General features: G+C 37.9%; 8 protein-coding genes across 11 annotated transcripts in view; 5 read left to right on the forward strand and 3 right to left on the reverse strand.

Annotated features, from left to right (window-relative positions):
* The window catches only part of LOC131016908 (uncharacterized), a 1184262-nt gene that overhangs the window by 323777 nt on the left and 840756 nt on the right, over positions 1 to 19729 (forward strand). The window lies entirely within an intron of this gene.
* LOC131015727 (uncharacterized mitochondrial protein AtMg00810-like) lies at positions 2806 to 3321 on the reverse strand. Its single transcript, XM_057944146.1, has one exon. The coding sequence runs from the start codon at positions 3319 to 3321 to the stop codon at positions 2806 to 2808; it is 516 nt and encodes a 171-aa protein (XP_057800129.1).
* Positions 4631 to 6808, forward strand: LOC131016854 (putative pentatricopeptide repeat-containing protein At3g23330). Its single transcript, XM_057945633.1, has one exon. It carries the CDS (start codon positions 4768 to 4770, stop codon positions 6565 to 6567), a length of 1800 nt encoding a protein of 599 aa, XP_057801616.1. The 5' UTR covers positions 4631 to 4767; the 3' UTR covers positions 6568 to 6808.
* Positions 7117 to 9468, reverse strand: LOC131016963 (putative gamma-glutamylcyclotransferase At3g02910). Of its 4 annotated transcripts, none has more exons than XM_057945809.1 (3): positions 9041 to 9468; positions 7915 to 8058; positions 7117 to 7581 (listed from the first exon to the last, which is right to left on the reverse strand). In XM_057945809.1, exons 1-2 carry the CDS (start codon positions 9466 to 9468, stop codon positions 8028 to 8030), a joined length of 459 nt encoding a protein of 152 aa, XP_057801792.1. In that variant the 3' UTR covers positions 7117 to 7581; positions 7915 to 8027. The 4 variants fall into 4 exon arrangements, with proteins under 4 accessions (XP_057801792.1, XP_057801790.1, XP_057801791.1 ...); XM_057945807.1 differs by having other exon boundaries at positions 7117 to 7644; XM_057945808.1 differs by having other exon boundaries at positions 7117 to 7711.
* On the forward strand, positions 7272 to 8317 carry LOC131016956 (CRIB domain-containing protein RIC4-like). The gene is made up of 3 exons (XM_057945798.1): positions 7272 to 7440; positions 7541 to 7672; positions 7867 to 8317. Exons 1-3 carry the CDS (start codon positions 7272 to 7274, stop codon positions 8139 to 8141), a joined length of 576 nt encoding a protein of 191 aa, XP_057801781.1. The 3' UTR covers positions 8142 to 8317.
* LOC131016987 (protein METHYLENE BLUE SENSITIVITY 1-like) lies at positions 9667 to 12109 on the forward strand. Its single transcript, XM_057945845.1, has 2 exons — positions 9667 to 10097; positions 11669 to 12109. Exons 1-2 carry the CDS (start codon positions 9787 to 9789, stop codon positions 11679 to 11681), a joined length of 324 nt encoding a protein of 107 aa, XP_057801828.1. The 5' UTR covers positions 9667 to 9786; the 3' UTR covers positions 11682 to 12109.
* On the forward strand, positions 12547 to 13842 carry LOC131016941 (isopentenyl-diphosphate Delta-isomerase I-like). The gene is made up of 4 exons (XM_057945752.1): positions 12547 to 12908; positions 12982 to 13037; positions 13106 to 13438; positions 13515 to 13842. The coding sequence occupies exons 1-4, from the start codon at positions 12742 to 12744 to the stop codon at positions 13766 to 13768; spliced, it is 810 nt and encodes a 269-aa protein (XP_057801735.1). The 5' UTR covers positions 12547 to 12741; the 3' UTR covers positions 13769 to 13842.
* LOC131016992 (seipin-1) lies at positions 13781 to 16070 on the reverse strand. The gene is made up of 2 exons (XM_057945850.1): positions 15691 to 16070; positions 13781 to 14492 (listed from the first exon to the last, which is right to left on the reverse strand). The coding sequence occupies exons 1-2, from the start codon at positions 16048 to 16050 to the stop codon at positions 13881 to 13883; spliced, it is 972 nt and encodes a 323-aa protein (XP_057801833.1). The 5' UTR covers positions 16051 to 16070; the 3' UTR covers positions 13781 to 13880.

Below are 19729 nucleotides of genomic sequence, written 5' to 3' on the forward strand. Positions count from 1 at the left end.
TAATTATAAAATAAATTAAACATAATATAATTCCTCAATAAAAAAACCCGCTCTGATACCATTTCTGGCGCGGATATATAATTAAAAGAAACACCATAAGGATATAAGATACTTTTGGGTTTGAATGTCCCAAATTGTAACATATGTGGATCTTTGTGTAATTAGTTTCATAAAGGGGTCATTTTTCGAATTTTTAAAAATTGAGCCGTGTCAAATTTGGACAACAATGAAAGTTGGTGTATTAAATTGAAAAATCATAAGTTTGCGTTAAATTTGGATTTTGATCAAAGTTGGTGTTTTTCCATGCAATAATCCCTTCTAAATATTATAATTGGGTTCCAAGAATCATCTCGTTTGGAGTTTAAAAAAATAAATTTAACTTGTGAGTATCATCTCATTTGAACTTTGAATGACCACATATAAGTTACAAGAATTATCTTGTGTGTAGCTTTAAAGATCATTATCATCTTTAGCTTGTAAGATCATAACTAACTTCTAAACATCATCTTGTATGCAGCTTGAAAAATCTTTACAATTTTTTGTGCATTATTTCATTTGGAGCTTGAAATATCATAATTGAGTTTCGAGCATCATTTTGTTTGAAATTTGAAAGAATAAAATGGACTCGTGAACATTAATTATCTTCAAATCTTGAGTTTCGAGCATCATTCCGTCTGAAAATTGAAAGAATAAAATTGACTCGTGAACATTATCTTGTTTGAAGTTTGAAAGACTATAACTAAGTTTTGAAAATCATCTCGTGTGTAGCTTAAGAAAGTTGACACGAGATTCAAATTGTATTAATTTATTTAGTAATTTAATTGATAAATTTTCATAAAAAATCTATGTTGAATCCAAATTTTATACAAAATATATTATTTTATAATCAAATTAAATTGAAGAAATAATTTACTTAATCAAACCAATTTATTTTTTCAAATTAAAATAATTAGACCATGTATTTAATTAAATAAATTTTGTCAAATTAAATTGACAAAACAATTCAAATTGTATTAGTCTCAATCATTCCGCCAATTAAATATAAATTTTTAATTTGGAGAGCAAGAGCTTATTCTTGTATAAGTTTTATTTTGGTGAAATCTTATAAAAATACCCAATGTGAAATGAGGTGATTTATATGAATTCTTTACTCGATTGAGATTATTATAAATTTGATAGATGATTAAAGATTTCTAATATATTTTAACATCATATCCTCTATTGTTCTTTATCTAAATTCTTCATTTATGCATTACTAATTTCATAGTTTATCTATTATTATTATTATTATTATTATTATTATTATTATTATTATTATTATTATTATTATTATTATTATTATTATTATTATTATTATTATTATTATTATTATTATTATTATTGTAGCAATGGACGAACAGAAACAAATAAAGTTTGCAGAAATGAAAAATATATTTTTCTTCCCTATATAAATAAAATGTATGGATTTATTTTATAAAAAATAAAAATAAAATTTTAATTATTTTGATAGACATAAAATAAGATTTTGTTTTAAAGTAATCAGTTTATAGAAATTGTGCCTTATTATGCAAACATGTAAATCAATGACCGGACCCGTTTATAATTTACATATACGTGCATGTCTCAATTCAAACTTAATTTAAAATTAATTTTATTGAAAATTAAGAATATAAATATTATATATATTATATTCATATAATATAATATATTGCAACATATACATATAATATGTACGCTATTGAGAAATATAAAATTAATACCAAATATACATCTAATCACTAACATTCAATTAAAATAATTTATCGTATATAGATTATAATTTTTTTCTTATCAAACATGTAAATCTAATTTTTATCTAGAAAAAATAATAAATAATAAAATTTATTAATTTAGATTATATGTAATGTTAATATTATTATATATATACATTTATTATTAATTATATTTATTATGATTAATGAATCTTTATATAGAATGTAATAGTTAATTAATTAATAAATGATGAAGATTATATATGGTAAATTTTGAAATGGTGAGATTTTAGATATGCCACGTAGGTTAAGGCTTAATCCTATTATATAATAGATGTGAAGGTGTGTGTGGACGTGAAAATGAAAGAAAGGGGAACACCTTGATTTTTAAAGCTTTTAACTTAACTTGCTTTGCTTTCTTCACACACAATTTGATACAAAAGCTACATATATAGATCACCGGCTTAGACTAGTTAATTAATTTTAGCTACTAGAATATTCTACTAATTTCTCTCCTATTCCTTTTCTTTTCACTTCTTTAAAAATCTAGATAATTCTATTACAAATATCTTCATTTAGTAGCTTTTTTAGAATTCGCTATATTTTTCTCTTTATTTCTTTTTACTTTTTAAAATATCTTGATTCTAGATATTTCCTAGCAAAATATCTTCTACAAATCAAGTTTAATTCTTTCAACACTCCCCCTTAAACTTGATTTTCCATTCCGAGCAAACTTCTGAATTTAGCAAAATCCTCGAACTTGAGCGGCTTTGTAAAAATATCGGCAGCTTGATCTTGTGATTTCACATACTCCACTTGAACCTCCTTGTTTGCGATGCATTCTCTGATATAGTGGAAACGGGTGTGTATGTGCTTGCTTCGATTATGAAACACTGATTTTTGGATAGCGCGATCGCCGACTTGTTATCCACACAAATAGTTGTTGGCTCCTTTTGTGGCCACCCAAGCTCTTCCAATAAACTTCGTAGCCAAACTGCATGACAAACACTGGATGTGGCAGCCACATATTCAGCTTCACACATTAATAGCGTAACTATGGGTTGCTTCTTGGACATCCAGGTGAAAGCGGTGTCTTCCATAAAAAATACGACCCGCTCGTACTTTTGCGGTCATCATTATCTCCAGCCCAATCGTTATCACTATAGCCAACAAGCTTATAATCATCAGTATTTGAATAGAATATGCCATAGTCGAGCGCGCCTTTGAGATATCGTAGTATTCTCTTCACTGCCTTGAAGTGGATGGAGGTTGGATTTTCCATATAGCGACTCACGAGCCCTATGGCATAAAGTATGTCTGGCCTCGTGCAAGTTAAGTATCGTAGGCTTCCAACCAAGCTCTTGAATAATGTCGGATCCACTTTTTCTCCTCCGTCGTTCTTGGATAATTTGATCCCACACTCCACTGGTGTGTTGATTGCCTTGCAGTCCTCCATCTTGAACTTCTTGAGAATTTCCTTGGCGTAACCTTCTTGTGTGATGAAGATTCCATCTTTGAGTTGCTTGACTTCCACACCGAGATAGTACGCCATCAGTCCAATGTCGGTCATCTAAAACTCCTTTGACATGGCCTTCTTGAACTCATCAATCATCTTTGGATTATTTCTTGTGAAAATCAAATCATCTACATACAAGCACACAATTAAGACATCTCCTCCATTGACTTTCACGTAGAGAGCATGCTCATGAGGGTATTTAGTGAAACCATTATCCTCCAAGTACTTATCGATCCTACTATTCCATGCCTTTGGTGCTTGCTTTAGTCCGTATAGAGCCTTCTTTAACTTCAAGACTTTACCTTCTTGCCCTTTCACCTCGTAGCCCATTGGCTGCTTAATATAGACTTCTTTGACTATATATCCATTCAAGAAAGCTGACTTGACACCCATTTGATAAAACTTCCATCTATTGTGGGCTGCAAGAGAGAGTATTAGTCCGATAGTTTCTAAGCGAGCGACTGGAGCAAATACCTCATCATAGTCGATTCCTGCTCTCTGGCTATATCATTTAACGACGAGCCTTGCTTTATATCTTTCAACTTCACCTTTGGAATTCTTCTTAACTTTATACACCCACTTGACTCCAATGGCCTTGTGCCCTTTTGGTAGTGTCACGAGCTCCCACGTATCATTCTTCTTTATGGCTTTGATCTCTTCATCCATCGCGACTCGCCAATTTTCACTATCTGCTGCTTCTTCAAAGCTAACAGGTTCACAGTCAGCAAATAGGCAGAATAAGGTTCACAATCATTTTTCTGCTGCAAACGTGACACCGGCGCTTCAAGGATTGCTTTGACGAAGGAGACTTAGGCAGCTAATCTGTAAAGTCTCTCTTTGTATCGACGGGAGGTTGAAGGCAAGAATTGAAGCGCAAGGCCATTGGAGCGTAACAGGTTGTTTCTTTTGTCCGAGTAACTTGTGTTATTCGGCTGATTCGGTTTCTGTGTTGTATCAACATTCTAGTGCAGAAAGTAGATATGTTGATTTATCTTAGGCAACCAATCTGTAAAGATTGATCTCCAAAGAATCCAAATCTGTTCTTTACATTGTTGCTTCAACATAGTGAATTTCGCCTTGAGGTACTCACATATTATTTATAATCCGTAAAAAAGTATTTCTGTGTGTTCTTATTTTCCGCTGCATGTTGGTTCTAATGTTATTAACATTCTGTTGATAACATTCTACCCAACATTACTCTGTTGATTCATAGTTATACTTATTTTGGAAATTTGGGGCACTAAACTATTTAAGAAAATATAATTATTCTTGATAATTTTAATTTTATCTTTTAATTTAATTCTAACTTTATTATTGAAAATATAAATATAAATGTATAACACGGATGAATGGAACTTTAATGAAAACAGTTGCATGAAGAAAGTGGTATATTAAATGTTTCAATCTCAAGGTCATGCGTTCTACGCCTACCACATCTTATCCAACATTGATGTGTGGCGGTGACTGGTGATCAAAGAAACAGCTTCAAATGTAAATTCCATGGCGCCCGCCAAATCTCTCTTTAAAAGGGTGACCTACACCACCTTATATTTGAAAATCACACACTACTCTTCATTTTCTCCCTCCAATCTACGCCCACATCACTCCTCCCTCATCAAGACCGGCTCTATCCATTTCCTGCACGTGGCTAACTATCTCTTGAAGCTCTACCTGCACACCCCTGATTTCGACTGTGCCCGCAACCTGTTCGACGAAATTCCCCAACGAGATGTCAGAACTTGGACCCTTCTCATCTCCGGCTTATCTAAATTTGGCCATCACAGGATTGCTTTGGATTACTTCGCTGCCATGCAAAATCAGGCAACTGTCGCTCCCAATGCCTTCACCTTGTCCAGTGTGCTCAAGTGTTGTGCTTCCATTCGTGACGATGGCCTCCAGATTGGGAAGGCGGTTCATGGTTGGATAATCACAAGTGGGGTCGATGTGGATGTCGCCTTGGACAATGCTCTTCTTGATTTTTATGCTAAGTTCCGTCAGTTTGATTGCGTCAGAAGATTCTTCGAATCCATGGATGAAAAGGATTCCACTTCTTGGAATATAGTCATGGCTGCTAAGCTGAGGGACGGTAAGATGGAGGAGACGCTTGATTTCTTCTGGAGATTGCCCAACAAGAGCATCGCAAGCTGGAATACTATCATTGATGGGCACTTGCAACAGGGGTTGAAGGGGGAAGCACTTGAGCTTCTCTACGAGATGGTTAAACTTGGATATGCTTTTGATGTAGTTACCTTCTCCATATCATTGGCTCTAGCGTCTTCGTTAAAGAATTTGGAGCTGGGGAGGCAGACTCAAGGCCGGATGCTTAGGACCGGGATGAAAGAAGATTCATTTGTAAGCACTTCACTTCTGGACATGTACTGTAAATGCAGGGAAATGCACAAGGCTTCTGTGGTTTTTCGAGAATTGCTAACGAGACACTGTGATGATTTAATGGCTCAAACTGTTTCTTGGAGCACAATGATAGCTGGCTGTGTTCAAAATGGTATGACACAAGATGCCATGCGTTATTTCAGGTCCATGATTCTTGAGAAACTCGAGATAGATCTGTTTACTCTGACTACCATCCTTGCTGCATCTGCTAATGGCGCTCTTTTGGAGCTCGGCCAGCAGATTCATGCTCATGCGCTGAAACTAGGGCACAAGCAAGATGTTTTCTTGTGTTCATCCATGATTGACATGTATGCCAAATGTGGGAAGCTAGACGATTCTTGGTCATACTTCAGGGAAACTAGAACTAGAAACGTCGTGCTCTGGAGTTCTATGTTATCAAGCTATGCAATGTATGGGTTGGGCAATGAAGCAATTCAGCTATTCGAGCTGATGCAGAAGGAAGGTATTAAACCGAATGAAGTGAGCTTTCTTGGTGTTCTCACGGCGTGTAGCCATGCTGGTTTGGTAGACGACGGCTGCAAGTATTTTAAGATGATGACGGATGTGTATGGGATCTGGCCTGGTATTGAACATTTTGTGTGCATGACAGATCTCTTAGGTAGAGCAGGACATCTAAAGGAGATCAAGGATTTTGTTTATGAGAAAAGGATTGATCATTTGAAAGAGGTTTGGAAAGCATATCTATCTTGTTGCTGGCTTCACAAGAATGTTGAGATGGCAAATTGGGTGTCCAAGAAACTGCTTAAACTAGATCCACGTCAACCCGACCCTTATCTTCTCGCCTCAAATACTTTCTCAGCTAACGACGTGTGGGAGGAGGCGGCTAAACTTAGGGGTTTGATGCTGGAGAAGGAAGTGAGAAAACTTCCTGGTCAATCTTGGATCTAGCTGAATATCATGTGCCAGTGCAGCATTGATGAGTAAAAGGGAAGCAAATTTCTGCCTTTCCCACTTGGGTTTGTTGAGTTTGATGTCCAACTTCAGAGCTTACTAATAAAAGATCTATAGTTTGTAAGAATAGTTTCCTTGTAGCTTAGATCAACTTAGATTGAGGTAGAGTTACATTGCTATGGACTAATGTAACTTTTCCACAAACAGTTTTGAGGAATGAAATCTGCTTTTGAACCAATCAAGAATCTAGAGGAAATTTTGATAATGTTTCATAGCAGTAGATTAGAAGTTTGCTTGTTTATCACTTCTTTCTGGTGGAATCTAAAGGCTAAGTATCCATTTAGAAAGAAAACAGAACAAAAAGGAAAGAGACACATATGGCTCAAGAAAATCTCACCACTCACTTTCTACAATCCTATCTCTTAGTATTATTATCAGCACACAAAATAAAAGGTGAAGAGCACACAACACATAACATTGTTAGCTTCGCCTTTACGAGTGTGGGAAGAAAAGCAGGAGCCCACCAATTGGGAACTAACAGAGAGAGAAAATAATATTGTATGTTTAAATTATAATCCAGCAATCATATGTGAATAAAACTCACATCAGTATTCATAATGTTACGTACTTGGTGTCATAAAACTCGAGTGGATATTGACTCCCATTCCTCAGTATAATTATAACTTAAAACTAAAGCCAATATGCAGCAGCATATATATTCTAACAATTTGAGTCCTCCATTCATCCTCGTAGCTCGTTTCAACATGAAGGATCGACTGGAAAGATTCGTGCTCCTTCCCTTCGCTGCAGGTTGCATCTCTGAATCCAGCATTCCAGTTGTGATGCAGCATGCTAAAAGATCAAAGCATGGTACCAATTCAGCCCCTCTCATTTCATACTGAATCCAGCTCTCTTCTCTTTGTTCCTGTTTTTACCTTTCCTCGAGGCTAACTTTGTTGCGTCTGTGAAGAGAAACACGAAGAGGAAACCAAGGACGAGGAAGAGGGATGTCTGGACGATGAAAAAAGTTTATCGAGTCAAAACTGGAAGACCGCCCTCCCAATATTTCAGAAGCTGTTCAAAAACTTCTCACAGTTATTTGGTAAGCAACAGGACTAGTCCTCCCATATATAGCATAAATCTATAAACAGCATAAATAAAGAGGAGTGTCAAATCTAAATTATTGAACCAGATGTAGAACAGTTTCTGAATTCTCTCTAGCTCGGGACCCCTTTTCACTCACATATACACATCCGACATAATATATATCTATATATATCACGAATCTGTTTTCAGTGTACAAAGATGAGCAGGAAGCAGAAATGGGGATGGAAATCGGATTACCAACAGATGTGAAGCATGTGAGTCACATAGGGCTTGATGGCTGCACGAGTTCAATCTTTTCAAAGGGCTGCTGGGCTGAGCAGGAGTTGATAGATCTCCATTCTTTTCCTCTGTCAGAACTGGAGTTTGCCATCAAAGCACAAGCTGAAACACCCAAGATAACAAGTTTGCTTGAAACCAAATGTCGTTACAATCCCAATGAGAGTGTTACAACAGGGACACACTGAAATCTAAATGTATGTACCAACAAACAGAATCTTAGTTTCCACCATTTTTTACTTGTTGGCTGTAGTTATGATTTCTTGAGTGAAGCTATCCAGGGGAGGAACTTCTGATGTTTGATTTGATCACAAAGCACATATAGAGCCATTCGCTTTGCAGGGAATTTTTTAGTACGTTGCAACGAAACTTACTCACTGCAGTTTCTCACAACTCCAGTTGGATCACCGTTTATTTTTCATGATTGATAAGATAGATGATTGCGTATTCTTATCCCATTATTAGCGTTTCTCCAATCCTACCCTTTCAATGAGATATGAATCAAACAAAAATAGCTCTAATGATAGAAATTATCAAGGGCCTTGAGAATTGGGATATCCCAAAGTTCCAATCCATCTTAATAAACAAGGGATTAGCCTATACTATTTTTATATATCTAAGCTAATCCTCAAAAGCAAACGCCCCCTTAAGGTTTAATAAATGGCAAGCACATGGATTGCAAGCAGCAAAACATGAGCTATGTTTCTCAGCCACTGAAACAGATGGCTTGTCTTTCTCTAACCAAGATTTGATCAAGCAGAAAGATCCTTTTTTCTCTAACCAAGATCCATCAAGCAGGAGCAAAATGCGATATACTAATTTACCTCAAATCACAAACAACAAGAAACAAAGAGAAAACAACAATTTCATCACAAGAAACTTACACAAATGCCATATTTTCATAGTCACAGCAGCTATTAGCATTGGTCAACAAGAGGAATGTGAAAGAAGATGCTTTCTTTCAATCTGAAAACAGTTGTAAAATAACCTAATTCATGAAGAAAGAGAGGAATCGCCCTCCAAAATGAATTTGTGGATATCATCAATGAAGCAATAATCAATGGGTCTATCTTCCCTCCTCACATACCTTTTCCCCAATTCCACATTAAACTCACTCAATCCCACCTCCCCGCACCTCTTCCACAGCTTCTCCCCAAAATCCCTATGCGCAAAATACGCCTCCGCATCCTGTCCGCCGCCTTCCGCCGCCACAGCCACCGGCAGTCTCTCGTAGTGGCCCCGATCCACGCCCTCAAGCTCATCGAGGCGGGCGAGGCCATGCACCGACGACACGGAGTAGAGCTCTCCCCGGATCCGCTGACCCGACCCGGGCAGATTGACTAAGTAGGGGATGCCGTAGGGCCCGCACACCAGTGGATAAGCTTCCACGGTGGTGCAGGGGCCGAGGTAGGCGGCGGCGCCCGCTCGGATTAGGTCTTCGAGCAGATAGTGGTTGTAGAAACCCCGCTTGAGCGTGCCGTAGACGAAGATAAGGTCATCTCCTCCACCCGCCATTGGCGCTTTAGCTAAGCTGATCGATGCCTTCAACCAATCGAATATAATTAATTAATTTTTATATATAAAATGATAAAACGAAATTAACATATTATTATTATTATTATTATTATTATTATTATTATTATTATTATTATTATTGGAGTATTTTAAATTGATAATAAAAGGAGTATGTAAAATTAGGGGTTAATGGTATAACTATAAATAGGTAGAGAGAAGGAAAAGGTAAACTAGGGCTAAGTTCCTGCGAATCGTTGAAATCCCTTTCGCCCCCAAAAATCAAAATCCAGCTGCTGCGCTCGATTCTCCATCACCACCATGACTGGAAAAGCCAAGCCGAAGAAGCACACCGCCAAGGAACTCGCTGCGAAACTCGACGCCGCCACCACCAACCGCGGCGGCGGCAAGGCCGGCCTCGCCGATCGCACGGGCAAAGAGAAAGGCGGCCACGCCAAGCTGGAGTGCCCCCTCTGCAAGGTCACCGCCCCCGACATCAAGTCTATGCAGATCCACCACGATGCTCGCCATCCCAAGATCCCCTTCGACGATTCCAAGCTCAATAATCTCCACTCCACCGTCGTTGCCGACACCTCCAAGCCTAAGCCCGGCATCCGTGGCAGCTTGAAGAAGTGAACTTTTCTCTATCCCTTTTTCCCTGCTTTTATTCTCTTGTTTCACATCCAACAGGAGAGAGAGAAAGGAGAGAGAAGGGGTTGCTGCCGCTGCCTGTTGTTTGTTGCCTATAATAATAATTGTCTGGCTCCGTCTTTCCGTATTGCTGTATTATCATGCTTGTTTCTGACTTGTTACAGTTGTGTATTGATACTTGCGTTAGTTGGATTCTTAAATCCATCCTTTTAGTTGTGTATTTTGCTGCTAAGCGGTATTGCTTATATTTTGCCAAATCTGTTATGCTAACTATCCTAATTGCGCTTGCCAATCTTTATTTGCTGCAACATTTAAATCCCATTTTTGATACTATACGTCTGTTAAACAATGCCTAAAGGATGTCTTTTTTCTATATGAGTTTCAATCTATATAGACAGATGAGAAAGAGATAATTCTTGACATGTATAACAAAATTTTGTCTCTCCAATTAATACTTATGGTACAGTGTGTGGCTTGTTGGTCGGGTTATATACGTTCTTTTGCTTGACTACATTCTTCTAGTCCAGGGATTTAGGATATATATGCTCTGGAAATGCCAATAGTTATATTGACATCTAGTCATATATTGCAAGTGCCATTTGAAGAGTTTGTCCCCTTTGCTTGTGATTAGTGTATTGTTAAAGCATTATAGTTTCTCATTAAGAGTAGTGGTTAGAGCTGCTAAGTTGTGACTGTCAAACCCATTGACATGGATCTTTGGCGCCTATGCATTTTCTTGGCTGTCCTTTTTCATATTATCGCCTTTCTGGTATTGCTAAACTCCATCATGCGATAGTTTGCATAAAAAGTTTTCCATGATTTGGGCCCCTCAGTCCATGGCTGGTCAATTTGCTAGGTTTCTTTTATTGTTATTTACTATCAGTTGCTTAATGTACAAGTAATAATACCATGTGGCTTCTTTAGTCATGTCTCATATGCATCTATACACACATTTGTGTTTATATATATCCATGTTAACTCAAGGAGAACTGAGTACTTTGTGTGCATCCTCCATTAGGCATGCAATGGCTACCTCAGTGTTTGATTGTTGCAATTAAGTGTTCACTGACATCCTTTAAAAGCACACACAGCCTAGTCCTGCTAAGCACTGTACATCTTACACAATTGATAGTAATTTATATGGTTATAGATAAGTAATTATGCATCCAGTGCTGATGCAGGACTGTCCTGCCTGCCCGCGCATGAGCGCTAGTTCGGAACTAACTGCTTGCCTGCCTGCCTTGGGGAAATAGGGCTTATTAGGTAGGTGTTGAACTTTCTAGATATGTGTCATAACAAAGTAGAGATAGATAAGACGGTTAGTGATATGGTGCCTAAATATAGAGATGACTGAGAGCTCCAACAGTAAATTAGCATGTTTTAGTTTAATGCAGAGATGAAGATTGTGGGGGTTTTTGAGTGTTGATAATTGTTATTCTGTGAAGTTTCTTGCTTTCCATTTGAACTGCATATGTCAGTTCTTCAACGGCTGTCCACATGAGACCTGTACTTCATTTTTGTACCTAATATGAATCTTTGCTTGTGGGCGCAGTACTGGGTCGTAGGTTACTGTGGGGTGTGGGTTTACGAGCTATGTGAATGAGGTGGTATGTGTGATAAAAGAGCTCGTGAAGTGCCATTTGAGGAAGATGAGGTGATTGTATGAACCTGGTATTTAGTTCTAGTTTGTATTTGTGTATTATAAAGAGCGGAGAATTATGGAGCCTCGGAGCTAGTTGTGGATGCTGAAGGGGGATGTGGGTGAAGAATGAAGGTACTGAGATGGTTGTTGAAGATGGGGCTAAAGCAAATAGAAAACGAGGTAGCTTCCATGGTAATGCGCTTTTTCATGTGATTGTAAGATTAAAACTTGTTTTAATCATCGCCAACATGTTTAAGAGAATGAATGATTTTTTCTGCTTTTCTCCTAAAAAACTGTTGTTGCCTTTCTTCTTCAAATTGTTGGTAATAAAATCGTTGCTTTGATTTCGTAGATGGCGAAGCTACCTATTCGATCGATCTATTTTATTATGTTGCTCGTGATTTTCTTGTTTTTCATTTTCATTTTATGAAGCTTGTAAGGAAAATAGGAGTTAGTGAATTGTTATGCAGGGATTCAACTCGCGGTGAATACATAAATAATCTGCACAGAACCGAAATATGGAGTTTATACATAAATTCCCTCATCTTTATTTAATATTTTTTATTTAGAAACATGTCGGAATACATTCTCAAATTGTCAGACATGTACGTATTTTTATAATCAGTTGAATTATTGAATTAATCACAGGTTACATGTGAGGATGCGTGTAATAATAAGCTGGTCATCGCATGTCATGATTATTTTATATGGTTATTAAAAAAGAATGCAGAAAATAGTCGTAAAACTACTCTATAGCCATTCAATTTTGACCAAATGATATACGAGAAAGCCGACGATTGAATGGCATTAAATCACGAATTTATTGCGATAATCTGATTTGTGTAACACATCAAATTTAGTACTATAGTTGGGCAAGATTTTGACAATTGCTGCAGCTTAGGCTAAAGCTAGAACTCTAATCCACACCAAACAAATGTATGCTATATAATCACATTGATTAAGAGCTAAATAATACAAGAAAGATGTCATTCTCCTCCTCCACCTTGATCACTACCAATGCCATCCGCCTCCGGAATTCGTCGCCGCCCTCGTCTCGCTCACATCTCCCTATCAAATCTCTCCCTCTCCGCCGCCAAGTCTGCTCCTCCGCCATGGATGCTGTTCAAAGACGTCTCATGTTTGAAGACGAGTTTGTACTCATTCCTTTTTCCCTTCTCCATGAGAAAGTTTGGTTCGAGTAATTTGACGAGCATCGTTTGCAGGTGCATTTTGGTCGATGAGAACGACGCCGTCGTCGGCCACGACACCAAATACAACTGTAAAACCTCAACTCCTTATGTTTGAAGTAGAATGATTTAGTTGAAAGTATTGTGTCGTTGTATGCAGGCCACCTGATGGAAAAGATCGATTCCGAAAATCTGCTGCACAGAGCCTTCAGCGTGTTTCTCTTCAACTCGAAAAATGAGTTGCTTCTCCAGCAACGATCTGCAAGCAAGGTCACCTTCCCTCTTGTGTGGACTAACACCTGCTGCAGCCATCCCCTCCACACGGAATCCGAGCTCGTCGAAGACGACGGGCTCGGTGTCAAGAATGCCGCTCAAAGAAAACTACTGGACGAACTCGGCATCCCCGCCGATGACGTCCCCCTCGATCACTTCCTTCCGTTAGGCCGTATGCTGTACAAAGCACCGTCCGACGGCAAATGGGGAGAACATGAACGTACGTAATCTATATACTATCATATATCGTACTGAACTGAACGTATAAAGTTATTGCATTTGTCTGGCACGCGCAGTGGACTACCTTTTGTTCATCGTCCGGGACGTGAGGCTCGAACCGAACCCGGATGAAGTAGCGGATGTGAAGTACGTGAGCCGCGAGCAACTGCAGGAGCTTCTGAGGAAGGCCGATGCAGGCGAAGACGGCCTCAAGCTCTCCCCGTGGTTCCGATTAGTCGTGGACAACTTCTTGTTCGAATGGTGGGATCATGTCGACGCAGGGACTCTCGCCCAAGCGGCTGACATGAAAACCATTCACAAATTAACCTAGCTCATTTGTAACTGGGGAATCAATCAAGGACTATATATTTATTAGTTGAATATAACATATGATTGATGTGTGAAGCACAAGTATATATATATATATGATCTGTATTGGTTAATTAGGAAGAAACAGATTCAGAATCTCCAGTGCCTTCTTGGAGGCTGCAGGTACCAAGAGTGATGCTAGAAGCTTCAAGAAGGGCAGCCTTCCTTTTACTTCTCCTTGTTTGCCATCTCTCTAGAGACTCAGACACCTCTCTCTTCTCCATTGCTGCCGCCTCTCGAGACTCCTCCTCCTCTCCACGCTTCGCCACCGTGACGGGGAAAATCAGGGGCTTCAGGAGCAAGACGAGGAACACGACGAGGATCACGAAAACGTACAAGCTTGTCCAAACACAGAAGGTCAATCTCCAGCGATGCACCACCTCTTTGAGCCAAGGAGGCCTGGAGTGGACCACAACCTCCGCATCGTAGAACTGCGGTAGGGACGAGGTCCCGGCCCGAGGGATTAACGTTAGGCGGATGTCCTCCGTACGAGGATAAGCAGCTTCTTTGTGTTTCAACACAGGAAAGGTTACCCTCTGCGTCTCGCTCGTCATCCCTAATACCAACGGCACTCCCATCAGGAACGTGCGCGCGTACCTGATCGGCCAACTCCTGAATCGCAGCATGCTCGGATGACTCGATCTCGCGATTACGTTTCCTTGCCCCGATATCAATTCAGCACTCAACTGCATAAATTCCACAACAACAAATAATTTCCATCACCTACTACATTACTTTTAATATACGTTGTATGCTGTTAGCTAGCTAGGCATCGATTAATTAGGATCAATAACTAGCTTAGCAAGCATCATAAATAAATACATACTAGTAATAATCAAGTAGACCATCAGTTAAAAGACTAAATAGAGATAGTAGTAGTTGTGAAATAGGACATCAAATAAAACAATCGAAATAGACAAGTGTATTAATTAGGCTGCACCAAAATAGACTACTTTAGGTGTGCATTTGTTGGCCAACATGATTTTGAACGATCTTTTAAAATACTTGTTTTTCAAGTACATCGTCGCACAGCCCGCCCAAGAAATAGACTAGGCACATAGCCTAACCCAAGTCAATCTCAAGCAATTATACCTTCGTTTTAATGAATGAACAAAAAATAGACCACGCACATATATAAGCCTCATTAACGCAAGTCAGTCTCAAGTAATTATATCATCAATCTTTAATGAATGAACAAGTAATTTTGACAATGAAGCGCAAGTACAGTATGTTGGTAAGACGCTCGGGGATTTAAGAGGGTGTTTGGCTAAACTTATAAGCTCGTTAAAATGTAGCTTATAAGCTCCTTTAAAATGTTTGACAAAATAAAACTCGTAATTAGAGCTTAAAAGTAATAAAAATAAGCTCTAAGAGCTCATAAGCTCCCCATAAAATAAGTTCTTTCACCCCAACTTATTTTCTCATTATCACATAAACAACACTTATTTTATACAAATAACTCAATTATAATTTTTTATTTTCATCATATATTATTCTAATTTTATCTCTTTTCAATTTTCTCCCTAACAAAAATTTTCTCTCTCTAATTAAAAATTCTATGTTCAGCTTATAAGCTTAATTATCCAAACACTTTGACAACTTATAAGTTCTTAAAAACTATGTCTTTTTTTTTTTTAAGAATTCTTAAAAACTACGTCTTATAAGCTTGAAACATCTTATAAACTCCAAAAACGTATACCTCTTTAAAATAAGTTTAGTCAAACACCCTTCTATTGGTATCAGATATTAACCACGCTATCACTAAATCAACACAAGTACACGAGTACTCATGATATCTTCATACTTACCTCATAAGCATAGTATCAACAATATAGATAAATATATATGCATGGTAGAAATTAATGAAGCAATGAGAAATTAAACCTGAAATATGCCAACATCTCTGTTATAATCGGAATCGGGCATCAAGAGAGACAAGGAGACGTAAACGGTGTGGCCCGGCGGCACGGCCGGGCCGTTCCCGAACGTCAAGAGGGCGGTGGGATGAGCATCACTATAATCAAACTGCACACTCTCTTTCACATAAAGCGGCTCTTCCGCCCACCACCTCACCAGCCCCACGCCCACCACCGCCGCTGCAACCATCGCCACCATCAGCGCCATCAGCACATACGCCGCCGCCGCCACGCCCGTCGCCATCCTCCCTAGGAGGGATGCACCCATCGCCGACGGGAGGAGCTTTGTGCAGAAAATGAAGGGGTTGGGCAGCTTGCATTTGTCCATGGATTCACAGTCGCTCGTGAGCAACACAACAGGTGTAATCAAGGGAAAGGTGGAGCTGAGCTCGACGACTCGACTCAACGCATGCACGTTACGGTTCCGACACGTGTGCTCAACCGACTCTACACAAACTAATCCTTATATTTCACTTACAGATATCAGATAAACATGCTCCCTTCGTTCCACTTCAAGTGTCTGTTTCTTTTCGACACAATTATTTACAAAAATATTAATTAATGTGATGTAGAGTAGAAAGGTGACATGACCTTCAAATATTAGTATTTCTTTTTGAAAATAATTCGTTCTGTAAAGAAACATAGAATATTTAAAATGAAATAGTTGAAAAATAAATAAATAAAATACTTGAAGTGAAACGGAGAGAGTAGTACTCCCTAAATACTTAGGAAATACGAAGTGAACATGAATTTTAAGAGAAAGAAAAATCCGTTGTGTATTGATGAGTAAGAAAGAGGTTTCACAATTTTTATTTTTATTTTAAATGATGATTTTGTTAACGATAATGATGAAAAAATATATATATGTGAGAATTATAAGAATATAATTAATAGGCTTATTTTAAAAAGTGAACTAAAAGGATGTTTCTTGGTTAGGCGAAAATGAGAAATATAAAAATATATATTGTGGACGAAATGAGTATTATATTATAAATAGTTTTATTTTTTATTTGATTGTAATAGTGTAATATGTATTTCTTTTTTTTTTTATTATTATTATTAAAAATATATAATTCTTATGAATTTGGATTTTACTTATAATGTTATACTCCCTCTTCGTCCTGCTAAACGTGTTTTCGACACGAATCTTAAAGTGAAAATATTAAGTAGGGCTAGGTCAGCACCAACTGCTTGCCTGCCTGCCTTAGGGAAATAGGGCTTATTAAGTAGGTGTTGAACTTTCTAGATATGCTTCATAACAAAGTAGAGAAGACAGTGATATGGTGCCTAAATATAGAGATGACTGAAAGCTCCAACAGTTTAGCATGTTTTAGTTTAATGCAGAGATGAAAATTGTGGGGGGTTTTCGAGTGTTGATAATTGTTGTGCTGTGATGTTTCTTGCTTTCCATTTGAACTGCATATGTCAGTTCTTCAACGGCTGTCCACATGAGACCTGTGCTTCATTTTTGTACCTAATATGAATCTTTGCTTGTACTGGGTCGTAGGTTACTGTGGGGTGTGGGTTTACGAGCTATGTGAATGAGGTGGTATGTATGATAAAGAGCTCGTGAAGTGCCATTTGAGGAAGATGAGGTGATTGTATGAATCTGGTATTAATTAGTTCTAGTTTGTATTTGTGTATTATAAAGAGCGGAGATGGAGCCTCGGAGCTAGTTGTTGAAGAATGAAGGTACTGAGATGGTTGTTGAAGATGGGGCTAAAGCAAATAGAAAACGAGGTAGCTTCCATGGTATTGCGCTTTTTCATGTGACTAGCAGTAAGAACGTGCGATGCACGTTAAACACATGTGTTTTTGTACTATGTAAATATAATTGATAGATATTATTATATAATGTTGAATATTTGTATTTTTTTTATTAATTTGATTTTTACTATGTAAATAAAATTCATAGATATTTTTATATAGTTTTGAATATTTGTATGAATTCATTTGACTATAATTGTAATTTAAAAAAGGAATCAATGCAACTATTAATGAATAAATTTAAATGCAATAAAGTAGTAATCATAATATACCTCTAAATAAAAATGGAAAAAATTCTACGATAAACATCCTAACTTATCTAAATACGGAGCAAGACGAATTTTAGATCTTCTCTTGTTTGATTTTGATGATTGGGGATGTCTTCTTCTTATTTTTGGTTTGCAACCGAATGTTGTTCAACGGCAGATCGTCGTCACTTGTAATCTCAATGTAGTCATCAAACTTTTTCTTGGCTACTCTTCTTTTTTTCTTTGGCGGTTCTGTGGGCTGCAACTCCGTCGTAGTTTTTTTCTTTCTAGACGGGTTTATCTTTTTTTATTTCTCGGGTGATTGTTTCTTTTCTTCCTCTTTAGTGGGCTCTTCTTCAATATCTCTAACATTGATGTTTTACATCGGTTGCGTCTTTTGGATTGCATTTGCTACAATATTGAGATTTCCCCGTTGATCGAATTTTATAGACTTGAGCATCATCATGAAGCGTATTTTTGTGTGCACTTGTGTGCTTAATCCTCTATAGTATGTGGAGGTTGTTTCACCCTGTGAAATGTTTAATTGTTATAATTATGTAATATCGAATTTTGTAATATGAATTATTTAAATTATAGTAAGTGTTTAAGTAAGAAATCTTAATTTACCTCTTTGATTGAAGAAAGATTGATATTCATCCACAGAGCATCCTACATATACCTCTGCCGCTTGATCGAACAGCTATTTTATTTACACGCCGCAAGTGTACGGGTGCAATTGTGTATAGCAGTGACAAGGTCGAATCCACAGGGACTAATTGTTATCAATGCCTATTCTTAATTACTTTACTCTATCTGGAAAACCGAATTGTAAAGGTTTGATTTTTGGAAAACAATTTCAAAATTTAAAATAAAGAAACACTGAAAAGAAATCAAGCTGTGAAAATGCGAAGTAACAGAAGAAAGAGAATTTCCCAAGGCAAATGTTTCAACAGATTCTCCTAACTAACACGTACGATTCAATTAATGAGATAATTCCTAAGGCAATCTCAAAGTTAATTCATACCCACTCCCGTGGCATACAAATCGTTGATTACATGCAAGGCTACCGTCCCCGGATCACACTTCTAACATGTAACTCCTAAAAGTTCCTAGGATTAAAGCCTTCACAATTATTAATTCCCTTTAGAATTAAAATAAATGTGTTCTATGTTCTTAGTTCAGGTATTAATTATCATCTCCCGATCTCAAATTAAAACCTATGATAATGCTAAATTGGTGATCAAGCAATAAAGCAAGCAATTATAACAAGAACAAAGAAAGGAATATAAATCTCAATTAATTAAATCAACAGTCAGAAATTTGAATCATGTCTACTCCCTAAACCTTGGGAAAAAGGGATTCTAGCCACACATAGACATATGAACTAGAATACAATTCTCAATCAAACTAATGAACATTAAACAATGAAAAACCGTAGAGAAGTTGAGATTCTTCAGTCTTGCTCTTGCTCCGTGTCTCACAGCTCTCCGGAAAAGTAAAAAATGATAAAAGATGATAAAAGGTCTTTGGAATAAGCTTTTGGGTGGTATTTATATGTCCTAGGTCAAGTAGGACTCAAAATCGCGTAAAAAAGCTGAAAAACGGATTTAGGGCGGAAACTCGGCGTCTCGCGCGGCCGGATCGCGCGGCCGCATGGCTGGACCGCGCGAGCTCGCGCGGCCTTCTCGCGCGCCCGCGCGCTGTGCCCGCGTGAGCAGTCCAGCAACTTCTGCCATCGTCGCGCGGCCGGGTCGCGCGGCCGCGCGCCTGGACCGCGCGACCTCGCGCGGCCTTGCGCAGTGATTTTTTTTTTTTGGCTCGTTCTCCCTCGTCCGAACTCCGATTTACGATCCGTTTGCGCTCACGAACTCCTATCGAGACGAACTACAACTTGTATTTCAGCCAATTCTTCCAAATTCTGCTTCATTATTTCTGAAAATTCGTTCAAACACAAGCAAGTAACAAGTTCTTGACCATAAACGAATATAAGCT

This window comes from Salvia miltiorrhiza, chromosome 3 (genome assembly GCF_028751815.1).
Source record: "Salvia miltiorrhiza cultivar Shanhuang (shh) chromosome 3, IMPLAD_Smil_shh, whole genome shotgun sequence".
NCBI lineage: Eukaryota > Viridiplantae > Streptophyta > Magnoliopsida > Lamiales > Lamiaceae > Salvia > Salvia miltiorrhiza.

What these genes read in the sequence shown, in the direction of transcription:
- LOC131015727 (XM_057944146.1), bottom strand. Translation starts at nt 3,321, where the DNA reads ATGACCGACATTGGACTGATGGCGTACTATCTCGGTGTGGAAGTCAAG.
- LOC131016854 (XM_057945633.1), top strand. Translation starts at nt 4,768, where the DNA reads ATGGCGCCCGCCAAATCTCTCTTTAAAAGGGTGACCTACACCACCTTA.
- LOC131016956 (XM_057945798.1), top strand. Translation starts at nt 7,272, where the DNA reads ATGCAGCAGCATATATATTCTAACAATTTGAGTCCTCCATTCATCCTC. An exon ending in TGCTAAAAGATCAAAGCATG is followed by an intron (nt 7,441 to 7,540) that starts GTACCAATTCAG and finishes GCGTCTGTGAAG; the next exon opens with AGAAACACGAAGAGGAAACC. An exon ending in AAACTTCTCACAGTTATTTG is followed by an intron (nt 7,673 to 7,866) that starts GTAAGCAACAGG and finishes ATCTGTTTTCAG; the next exon opens with TGTACAAAGATGAGCAGGAA.
- LOC131016963 (XM_057945806.1), bottom strand. Translation starts at nt 9,468, where the DNA reads ATGGCGGGTGGAGGAGATGACCTTATCTTCGTCTACGGCACGCTCAAG.
- LOC131016987 (XM_057945845.1), top strand. Translation starts at nt 9,787, where the DNA reads ATGACTGGAAAAGCCAAGCCGAAGAAGCACACCGCCAAGGAACTCGCT.
- LOC131016941 (XM_057945752.1), top strand. Translation starts at nt 12,742, where the DNA reads ATGTCATTCTCCTCCTCCACCTTGATCACTACCAATGCCATCCGCCTC. An exon ending in CGTCTCATGTTTGAAGACGA is followed by an intron (nt 12,909 to 12,981) that starts GTTTGTACTCAT and finishes CATCGTTTGCAG; the next exon opens with GTGCATTTTGGTCGATGAGA. An exon ending in CAAATGGGGAGAACATGAAC is followed by an intron (nt 13,439 to 13,514) that starts GTACGTAATCTA and finishes TGGCACGCGCAG; the next exon opens with TGGACTACCTTTTGTTCATC.
- LOC131016992 (XM_057945850.1), bottom strand. Translation starts at nt 16,050, where the DNA reads ATGGACAAATGCAAGCTGCCCAACCCCTTCATTTTCTGCACAAAGCTC. An exon ending in GAGATGTTGGCATATTTCAG is followed by an intron (nt 14,493 to 15,690) that starts GTTTAATTTCTC and finishes GAATTTATGCAG; the next exon opens with TTGAGTGCTGAATTGATATC.